The following is an 11210-nucleotide window of genomic DNA, read 5'->3' as shown; positions in this document are numbered from 1 at the left end:
TCTTCAATGAGGGGATATGTCCCCCTGCCCTGTGCCTGTGGCATTTTCCACAGCACCTGCTGACCTGTTCTGGTGGAGCACAGATGCATGGGTCACACACTGTCTACTTTCAGAAAATTATGTCACACTCTGTGTACAGGACTTGGCCTTCAAGAGGCCAACAGTGTGGCAGAGAGCAAATAGTGGTTAAAGCATTCAGCGCCCATGCCAGACATCAGAAACTAACAAAAGGCCCCAGAGTGTTTGAGTGTGGTAATTCCACATCTTGGGACTACTTCAGACAAATATTTGGCAATGAGGACATGGGCCCCCGTATGAGACCCATCTGAACGCCAGCTGTCTGGGGTCCAAAGATGGCTTCTTCCATGCCTCACTGTGTGAGCTCGGGGGGCTGGTTGATCTCTCTCAGCTACCTCCGTGTCCTTAGCATTGTCCCAGCATACCCACTTAATTTCAATAAGATGATTGAAAGTACTGAGGTGATGACTGCAGTCACTAGTAGGAGTTGAGCCAGAAGAGACACACAGCTATTGTTCTGTTATCAGGGATTGTGGGCAGAAAAGAAGCCCCTCCCAGTCTAGATTCCAGCCCATAACAAGAAGATGCCCACCATGTGCTCCCCTCATGCTTATGTGACCAACCTTCCTTCTTGGGCCTGGGCTAGGAGCAGAGCATGTAGGGAATATACCCATTTTTTTCTGACTCAATCCTACTCCAGGTCCCACTTGGAGAATTATGTGCTGAAAAACCAGAGACTGACAACATCTACATCTGTTGACAGGTGGTACAGCTGAGCAGCAGAACATTCAAGTATGAGTACTCCCAAGGTGGCAGTGGGTCCTGGACATAAATCCTGGTTTCAAGTCTTACTGTGGGGCCTTGGGCAGGTCTCCCTACACTAGGAAACCTTGGTTTACTGTGCTGTCCAATCAGATTGTGATTCTGACGATGACCTCACCAAGCCATTGTCAGGGCAACTGCAGATTGTTTTTAAAAGATACTGCCTGGTGACTGGGCAGTTAGAGTGGAGGTTGATTTGCTGTCGGAGGATCTGCCCCTCCCAAAGCCTATGGAGATGTGGAAGTTGTGGCTGCAACTTCACGAAAACGGGAAGCTGGAGAAGGAGGCAGTTGGGACCACCAGGTTGGGTGAGCAGCAGCAGGTTTTCCCACAGCCCTGCCTCCCAGACCAGTGTGGCGTGGACATGGAAAGTCAGGAGAAACGGATCTACTCATCGTGAGTGTTGACTATGGAAACCAGCCTCTTACTATTTCTTGTATCAAACCTCACATTCTCCCTTCCCATTGGGTCTAGACAGCCACATCTCCCACAACAGCCCCGTGTAAAATACATTAAAGTGATTCCCAATCCACACTGTCCCTGCAGTTCCAGAAGGAGCTTCAAAGACCCCTTGAAGGGACTTGAGCCCTCAGTCCTTAACTAAGGCTGTCAACTCATTTCCTCCAAGTAGCACTTTCTTCTTAAAACCCAGAGCTGACCACAGCCAGGGAGAGGAGAACATTCTTGCCCCTCCTACCTGATGTAAGAGCTTCTGATAGAAGGTGGGAGGGACATACCAAGCTCTGTGCTGTTGTTACACTCAAGCAGACCCTGCCTTGGCTACCCATGTGGACAGTTAGTAGGAACACATGGTGGGTGTGACCACAGCATGTGAAAGTTTCAGCTTGGCTCCTGGGAGAATGCACCAGACACCATTCTCCTGCCAAGCAACTAGGGAGGTCTCAGTCCAGTATGTTTCACTCTGAATTCTTAGCTCCATCATATGCTTGGGAAGGCTTCAAGGCTCCAAGTGTACTGAATTTATGAGACAAGGTTATTCCTGGGACCAGGGAACACGACAGGGAAACCGTCTCAGCTTCCCTTGTCTCAGAGGGACAAACGATCGAAGAGAAATGGACGAGAATCATGTTAAGGGGACAAGGTCATCTGAGTGGAAATTAGCCTAGGGTGGCTGCACCAGGGGTGCCCTACTTGATTCAGAGGCTATATGACTCCCTCCTCAGAAGAAAAATTGAAAGAACCTCAAGATGTTCAACCTTGGCCTGATATCACATCAAATGCAAGCTCATAACATAAAAGGTGAACATCATGAGGTCTGAGAGGATTTGAGTTAGGAGCTTGGTGACCTCAGAGGACATCAAGTCATTGAATAAATAGTTTATTTCTCAGTGTTGAAAGGGTGTGAGGACCCTGTTCAAGCAGATCTTTCAGTGCTACAGAAGGTGATGATTTATTATTTGAAGGAGCATATGGGGATGAGACCTTATCTCGTGCCACAGCATTGGACAGTAGCTCCCTCCCTCTGGGGATTGGGTGGATTTGGAGGGAGAAGGTCACCATGGTGCCTATGATTTGGGGTGCACTTACTTGATCAGGACCTGGGAACTGGCCGACATGAGGTCTGGGCTCACAGGAAAATTTCAGAGAATCCTGTAAACTCCTTCTTTAAAAGATCAACCTAGACCTGGCCACCTGCATATTTCCTGAGAACCTGGTTCTGGTGGGGACAGTCATGTATATGACGAGAGCTTGGTCCAGTCCAGGAGGGGCATATCTGTCATCCATGCTGCACAGATCATGCTTTGGTCTTTCTGGCTCAAAGAACTGGGACCAGGTAAGGCTTCCTGGGCTCAAGAAGCACCCGATGCCCTGTGGTTTCTGCCTGGAGTCCCACACCAGGTACCCCTCCCTTCCTTCCCCTGCAGGCAGTGGGACTGGCTCCTGGCAGTGATAAATGGCAGCATCAGTGCAGACCCTGGATCATGGAACATGTGCCCAGGTAAGAGGGCTGGTCCTGCCTCCACATGGGGTACCAGCCCCTGGGGTCCCTGGAAAGAGGCTGGATCCAGCACAAGCTCTTCTTCAGGAAAGAGCTGACATGTTTTGGATGGGTGTCAGGTCACCTGCACAGCTGTACAATGCTTGTCCAATAAAGGTGATGCAGTTATAATATTTCATAGTCATTTTTATTTCTTCAGTTCCAGGGCTTATTTCCATGTTCTTATTCACAGCTTGAAGGATGTGAACCTTACCCTTCATTTTACTAGACTGGCTGGTGGTGATAGTCTTTCCTAAGAGTCATGCCAATTCCTCTCTCCCTCACTAGATACACCCATATCCAGCCAACTACCCACTTACCCACAGGATTATGCTTAGCTACCCATTCCTTTATGACGCCATGGTCTGTGTCCACTTCCAAAGCTGAACAGGCCCTTCCTTTCTCTGGACCCATCTTCTCATGATTCCAGCAGAGGGTATGTAGGGGGCTGCTTTCTCTCCAGCGAACACTTCCCACCCCATCTTCCACTCTTATCCATAGTCAAAGGACGCCTGCCTTGGGAGAATCCCCTCTTTGTACATAGACACAGCTCCCATGTAGAATTTTTAGGGGTGGGTGCGAGTGAGAACAGAGCAGTTTGGGCACATTCTTGAGGATGAAGTTCATTGCAAGCTAGGGAAGCACAATTGGAGTGGGCAGGATGTATAGATGAAAAGCATAAGGGAAGTTGGCTGATTGAATGGTACGATTCTAGGCACAAACTGGGCTTGGCGGCCGTGTCCTCCACATTAGATTTTATGCAGAATTTCCAGAGCTTTTGTTTCCAGCACCTAGGCTGGGCTCAGAATCAGTAGACTTACATTCAGACTGGACTGAGCATCCTGGACTGCTCATCAGGCTTGATCAGTCCCCTCTGACTGCTCTGCACTCACAGTGGGTACAAGAAAGGGAAGAGAGTATGTAGGGGGTAATGATCTCACTGTGCACTGCTCAGCGTGACATCCACAACATCTTCCCCAGTCCCTTGGGTGGTGGAGTCTCTGGTTCATGGACACCTGGTAAAGACCATGGGCTGCCTGTCATTCAGTGTGCCAGGAATCTTGTAACCCTGGGCTGGGGGATACCTCTAATGCACCTCCCTGAAGTAGCTACTGCTTTCCATCTCCTTAGATCCTCAGGGCACACCCGGACATGTCTTCTTCCCCAACTCCTGCCTCGCACAACTGTGGATCAACCAGTACAAGGAGAAGCTGAACAAGCACTTCATGGGTCCTTTCCTGAAGGTTCTGCAGATCCAGGTCTGGAGTTAAATGCCAGCAGTGCTCCCTCCTCCACCCCTCTCCTGCAAGACATCTAATCCTCTGCACTGGAGGGTGTTCTTGTGCTTGTTATAGTAGACAAGCCATCACAGAGGGATATCTCCATTCTCAGATCACAGGGGCCCTTCCCTGACCTATGTGGAACCCTTGCATTGACAAGTCACATTCTCCAAGATAAGCAATGCTGTTTGGACATGGTCAAGGGAACCCCACTAGCATCATCCTTTAATCAACATGGTGGGGAAGGGTAGGCAGGCTAACTGGTTCTTCCTGAGCTGATGACCAGAGTTACTCTTAGGACCGCACTGGGACTTGGTCGTTGTCCAAATCTCCGACTTGGGATTGCGGCAATTGATTTATACCCTCTGTCTCCTTGGTTGACTGCGGCTCATGTTTGCACAGGACAGACCCATAGATGGGCCTGCCCATGGCATCCAGGTGGAAACAGGAATCCAGGACACCCCAGCAGGCAGCACCTGTGTGGACCAGAACAAACATTGCCATGATCCCAGCTGCACAGAGGTTCCCACTTGGGACCCATGGGTGCCCACACTGCATGTGTGGTGGTAAGGTCAAGGCAAGGGGGAGCCTGACATTGGAGGCCATGGAGGGGATGACTTGGCAGCATGTGACAGAGTCTGATCCACAATTGGAGGCCACTGACAGAAAGGTCTGTGAAGTGCAGTTGACCCAGAGACTGAGGTTAGAGAAACCTCCTCCATGTAGTGACAGTAGGAGTGAGATGCCTTGTGCTGAGGTCCTGCACTTCATGGGAGGCCCTTGAGCATCTCCTCCTGTTTCTTTCTGCACTGCAATAATGAGCAGCACTGCAGCATTCCAAGACCACTCTTGTCAGAATTACATCATTTTAGTTCTGGGTCTTTGGGCGCTTTCTTTTGGAGGATGCATGGTCCAGGATTCGAATCCGGGTCTCCTGTGGGTTCTTTTCAAAGATGGCTTCACCTGGGAGTCACACTTGTCAGGGGCTCAGCCCAAGGTCACTCACTACTCTTTCCTCTCTCCATAGAACCACATGCCCTTCAGAGGCTCCTGTATGTTGCTTTCAAGGCAGAAACCCATGATTCAGATTCTTTTACCTCCTGACCCCGAAGAGAACTCACAGGAGGAGCCTGTGGTCCATAATAGGGATTCCCAGGAGACTGTGGAATCAACGTCCAAGGTGGGTCCTTGTACCAGGTCATTGGCTTTCATTTTCTGTTTCATTTCATGTCTGATCTTGAATGCTAGTTTTGTGGAGGGATCACTTCATGGTTTAGTGGACACAAGGGAATGTAGTGAGCCAGTCACAAGTGGTAGTTCTTTCTTCAGAGCTCATGGTGTGGGGTAGAGAAAAGAATGCAAGGATGCACTATGGAGTAATGGTTGCAGATGGACTATGAGGGGGCTTAGAAAGAACTCAGTGTGCACACCCTTAGCTGCTGATGGAGTGTAGTAGTTAGGTGCGGCAATTATGAGAAACTCTGGGTCTTGCATCTGCCCAAACCTCGGGTTCTTTCCCAAAGTGCCCTTTGGCCATGTCAATTTCTTCATTCCTTCAGTGCTATGTGGTCTCATTATGCAAGTTCCACCTGCCTGAAATCTTACCCTCCCACTTCCCCCACCCTGTTCTGTTTCCCGCCCTTCCACCTCCTCTCCTGGCTTATCCATCTCCTCCTTCAGACTCAGCTTTACCTACAGCCCCCCGCCTCCAGAATGAGCACTCAGGTCCCCTGTGCCAAGCAGTAGCTTTGTGTAATCTGCCTTCAGTCTCGGGTGGTTGCCCAAGTCCCTCCTACAGACCAGAGATGGGATAGTTGCAAGCCTTGGTGCATGTTACAAAACACATTAGGGGCTTAGTCATTATAGCAGGGTCTGCCGCCAGGGCTAGGGCTTCCAGATGTTCACTCCTGGAAATATTTATTGGCCATGGTGGGGAGTGGAAAAGAGACCAGGAGAAGAAGAACACATCAAGTGGAAACTCACAGGTCAGAATGGCCCCGGGGGAGCTGCTGAGGAGCAAGGGCAGGAAATGGAGGAGAAAACCTGGGACTCCAACGTATCAGCCTACAGAGGTAATTGCTTTTAGGTGTCCGAAGGGAAACTGGTAATTTTTGTCTTTTGGGACCATCTTAGTGCTGGGCATCCCCATCATAGTTGATTTCAGCCCAAACAGGGTCCAAGAGACGAGGATGGCGGGCTTCCACCCACCATGTCCAGAGGAAATCACCTTTTCCAGTAGTAGAAAGACTCCTTCTCCCTCTTAACCAGTCTCAAATCCCCAGCAAAGCCTCCCATGGAACAGCTTCTTACTACCCTGAATTCTGGGCTGTGGGCACTTAGAGTAAATATCTGTGATGGCTGGAGGAAGCTGAAGAACGTGTGGCCCCATAAAATCAAATTTCTTACCTAATTGTCTCGTGCATGTGGCTGTGGAGTACAGAGAGGTTGGCACCAGAGAGTCATGATTCCCAAAGCTGCCTCTGTCTCTCACAACTCATTGAATGTCCTTGGGAACCACTGTCAATCTCTCTGAGCTCCAGTTACCATGTATAAAGTGGTCATATGACCCCAGCTTGCAGGAGGTTGTGAAGTAAAGATGGGCACACAGAGGGATGTGACATGGGCCATTTGCTGTGATGTGGTTGTGTTTCATGGAAAGCAGAGGGACTGCCTTGTGGAGTATATGAACTCCAAGGATCCCAGATTGCAGCAGCCAAAGGCCTTTCTGGTCTAAATATTTTTTAGCTTTTTAAAATACAATCTTATTGAGATATATTTGCATACCATATAATCATCTGCAGTTTACAATCAAGAGTTCACAGTATCATCATATTTGTACACCCATCACCACAACCAATAAACCACAAGAATAAACATAAACATAAAAATTAAAAAAGAACACCCAACACATTCCATACCCCTTATCCGTCCGATTATGTATTTATGTTTGTCTTTATATTTTACTAGTCTGTCCATAGTCTAGAGTGTCAGCCACAAGGTTTTCCCACATACATGTTCACGCTTTAAATGCTAATTATAGGGGGGTACAAGGGTAGCTCAGTGTTAGAATTCTCACCTGCCATGCAGGGGACCCAGGTTCAATTACCAGCCCATGCACTTCCCGCCTCAAATAAAAATTAAAAATGGAGCTCAGTGATGGGAGAGTCATGTGGAAAAAGAATGAAGTGTGATCCCACCATACAGCATACAAAAAAAAAAGCTAGATATACAATCATTTCCAAGAATCAGGAATACTGGATTACAAAAACTAGGTAGATTGACATACTCGTGGTCAATGAGAGGGAGGGATAAGAGGTATGGGATGTATTAGTTTTTTGTTTTTTATTTCTTTTTCTGGAGTAATGCAAATGTTCTAAAAATGATCATGGGGAAGAATACACAACTATGTGATGATATTGTGAGAAATTGACAGTACCCCATGTATGGAGTCTATGTGTGTGAAGATTTCTCAAAAAAATATTTTTAAAAAGTCATGATGAATTACTGTTCAAATGTTTCAGGTATTTCCTTCAACCTATTCTAATATACTACAAACTAAAATCAGGTGTCTATATAATGCACTAGCATAAACTCCACAATGACCTCCTGACTCTGTCTGAAATCTCTTAGAGACTGAAACTATATTGTGTTTCTTTTCTCATCATCCTCTTGGTCAAGAATGCTTTCTCAATCCCGCATTCCAGGGACAGGTTCCTCCCTGGGATCTGGTCCCACATTGCTAGAGAAATTTAACCCTTGGAAGACATGACCCACGTAGCAGGTACAGCAATGCATTTACCTTGAGTTGATTTATAAAGACAGGCCACGACTGAGAAAAAAGACGTTCTCTGGGGGTGACTCTGAGGCATAACTATAGTAGGCTTAGTTTTTCCTTTGCCAGAATACTTCAATTAGCATGTTTGTGAAGCAGATCTGGTTAGGATTAAGTAAATCAGACTAACCGTTAAAGGATGATATTGACTATGCTTTGAACATCAAAGCCTGCGTAAGACCAAAAAAAGAGATGTTTATTTGGTGCAAAATTTATATTTTCTTTAGCACACTACCTAATTTCAATGGCATGGCCAGTTTATTTGAACACCATATTACAAGGAACCTTGAACAGGGAGTGAGATCTTGTTGGTTTGTACTGGGTAGTGTGATGCCCTCATACATCCCAGAGTCATCTGGGCAGAAAATGATAAAAGTATTTGGAAAGACCCCTGAAAAACTGGGAAAAATGTGGAAATATTAATCTTTAACAGCTGGGGAATTGCTGACATTCTTGCAGACATTAGGGAATAACAATTTAATAAGTCAAGCCCTCGATCTTGGGACTTGCCCTTTCTAGGTATTTTTATATGAGCCTTCACTAAATGATGGTTTGGATCATGTGTTTGAGTGAGAGCTTTAAAGTGGTTTCCATATTTGTTTTTTTTTTTTTAGGTCAAACCCCTGGAGGGTGAGGATGACAGTCCCGCTGTCCCAGCTCCCTCTTCCCTGGATGCCTCCCTGTTGGCCCCAGAACAGCCCAGGATCCTGGAGGCCATCACCCACCTCGGGCCCCTGGGCCTGGTTCTGGCTAAGGCCCCTCTGAGTCCCAGAGGCTTTCAGAGGACTCTCCTTCTCCAGGCCTGCCTCCAGCTACCCCCCTGCAGCCCCAGCAGATTTGCCATAAACAGGGGGCAGTTCCGTCAGGATGGGGTCACCTCCATCAGAGCACGGCCTCAGGTAGGTTGTTTTTACTGGGATGGAGTTCCCTCCCCAAGTCAGCTCCAGGGTCCCCACACCCCAGAATAGAGGCCAGCAGGACAAGCCCAGGGTTCTGCAAGGGGAGCAGGGCTAGAGCTGGAATGAGAGGCACAGCTCACCCGGCAGGAATGAAGGAGGCTGCTCTTCACCAGGGGCTCCTGTGGGGAGGACCTCAAGTGTCTCCATCAGGACAGCTAGAATTTCTCAGGGACCAGTGCTGTCAATGGGACCAGAACTCCAGGCATGAGGAAACCTGGTTCCTGCAGAAGGCCCTGTGCCCGGCACCCCTGTGCTTCAGGGCTTCCTGCCTTGTGCACCTCTTTGTCCAGCAGAGCACCTGGTGGGCCAGTGAGGAATGATCCCAGGCTATCACGTTTGTACATTATGGGGCCCAAGGGAGGAAGGGTCAGCACCTCCTGCCCTCTGAGACCACAGAGCTTTGAAGCTCACCCAGCAACCAGACTTAGGGAAGAGTGCAGTGGAGGACATTTACAGGGAGTCACACCAGGGGGCACAAGCCAAGATGTAAGGTCCGGGTGCACACTGGTGACCTTCGGGGAGTCACCCCATTTTCTCTGAACCTCCAAAACTTCTTCTGTCAATGGGACAAACTCCCTCAACCTGTTACCTGGAGGAGGAGCGCTCAAAACCTAATCTTCTTTCAGAGCTGTGCCCACCTGCAGCCTGGGCCCAGGTGTCTGCCCCTCCCTGGCCTCCAGCTGCCCTCTGGGAGGGTCCTTGGGCCCTGGGGCTCTGGCAGCTGGGCTAAGGCCAGTTCTCTCTCTCCTTAGGCCTCCATCAACTTGTATATGAAGAAGAGCCCTCTGTCCCATGCCAGAACCATCCCGGAAGCCAGAGAGGCTGCGCAAGGATTTAATCTTATTCAGAATGAAAAATTTTGCCCTCTTGATTTTTAAGACTGTGTATTTTGAACCTGTATTATAGGGGATGACGTGGGGTGGGGTGGGGGATCTTATACATTTATATTTTTAAATTTTGTTTAACAGTCTTTATGTAGGGTGGGAGGGGTGGACCATTTTAAAACTATTTTCTTTGTTTTTCAGAGGGGAATTAAGATACATTAAAATGTGTACATCACAGATTCTGCTGTCCATTATTTAAATCCTCTAATGCCTTTCAAAATTCCTATTGGTCTTCCCCATAAAGATTTTTCATGGGCCATGTCAAGTCATTTCTTGATGCCTCTGTTTGTTTTCATCCTTTCACTGTTGGGGGTGGGGTAGACAGAAAGGACATATGAACAAAAATACAGAGAAATTTTGACTTGCAGGTACCTAGGAATGCATTCATAGAGTAAATATTCAGTGGCAAGTTTTCAAGAATCAGGATAATACAGGAAACACTCCAGTACTCCATACCCAGATTGCCTGTTTTAACTTAATCAACATTTGCTTTATATTTTGGGTGCACCTCATGATTCTGTCACTTTCTTTGTCTCTCTCTTTGGATATTTTACACGCACAGATAGACACACACCCACGTACATACACATCCATGACACACTCAAACATAAACATTCACAAAAAAATTTTCTTTGAATTATTGAAGGTTAGATTCCATATACTTTGGCCTTTGAGCTTAATCTTCTCAGTGAGTCTTTACTAAGAATTAAAATATCCTCAGCAATCAGGACCTGAAATTATCAACCTCCACGTATTTACTTGGATACAATGTTTTATCTCTCCTAATATTCCTATTGTAATTTTGCCAAATGACTCAACATATGTTTTTCCCCTGCAGAACAAACAGGTTCTAACCTACATTTAATTGCCAAGTACCTCTTGTTTCCTTTGTACTGTTTATGCCACATATTTGACATTGTCTTTCCACTTTTTTCAAGTACATTTGCAAGTTTTGTATTTTTCTTAGCTTCACTCATAATTGAAGTTATGTCACTCATTGTCAGTTAGCAGAGACTACATGATTCTGCATCTATTCAGAGTCTCCATTTGAAGGCATAATAATATCCATCTGTCCCTCACTGGTCATTTTAATTTTGATTACTGTTCTAGTGTGCTAGCTGCCAGAATTTGCTATACCAGAAATGAAACAGCTTTAAAAGTGGGGAATTTATTAAGTTGCTTGTTTACAGCTGTAAGGCTGTGAAAATGTCCCAATTAAAGCAAGTCTATGTAAATGTCCAAGCTAAGGCACCAACAAGAGGTTACTTTCACTCAAGGCCGATGCAGTTCAGAGTTTCTCTCTTAACTGGAAAGGCACATGGGGAACATGGCAACGTCTGCTCTCTCTCTCTCCAGGCTTCTTGTTTAATGACGCTCTCCTGGGGGTGTATTCCTTCTTCATCTCCAAAGGTCTCT

General features: G+C 47.1%; 1 protein-coding gene across 1 annotated transcript; it reads left to right on the top strand.

Moving 5' to 3' along the window:
- Positions 1-1002: 1002 nt before the first annotated feature.
- LOC143688296 (uncharacterized) lies at positions 1003-9810 on the top strand. The gene is made up of 6 exons (XM_077166089.1): positions 1003-1236; positions 2727-2800; positions 3971-4098; positions 5147-5299; positions 8566-8850; positions 9663-9810. Exons 1-6 carry the CDS (start codon positions 1070-1072, stop codon positions 9786-9788), a joined length of 933 nt encoding a protein of 310 aa, XP_077022204.1. The 5' UTR covers positions 1003-1069; the 3' UTR covers positions 9789-9810.
- Positions 9811-11210: the final 1400 nt, after the last annotated feature.

The sequence above is a fragment of the Tamandua tetradactyla genome, chromosome 6, assembly GCF_023851605.1.
Source record: "Tamandua tetradactyla isolate mTamTet1 chromosome 6, mTamTet1.pri, whole genome shotgun sequence".
NCBI lineage: Eukaryota > Metazoa > Chordata > Mammalia > Pilosa > Myrmecophagidae > Tamandua > Tamandua tetradactyla.
Note: the sequence above shows the minus strand (reverse complement) of the source record. Positions and strands in the feature narration are given on the sequence as shown.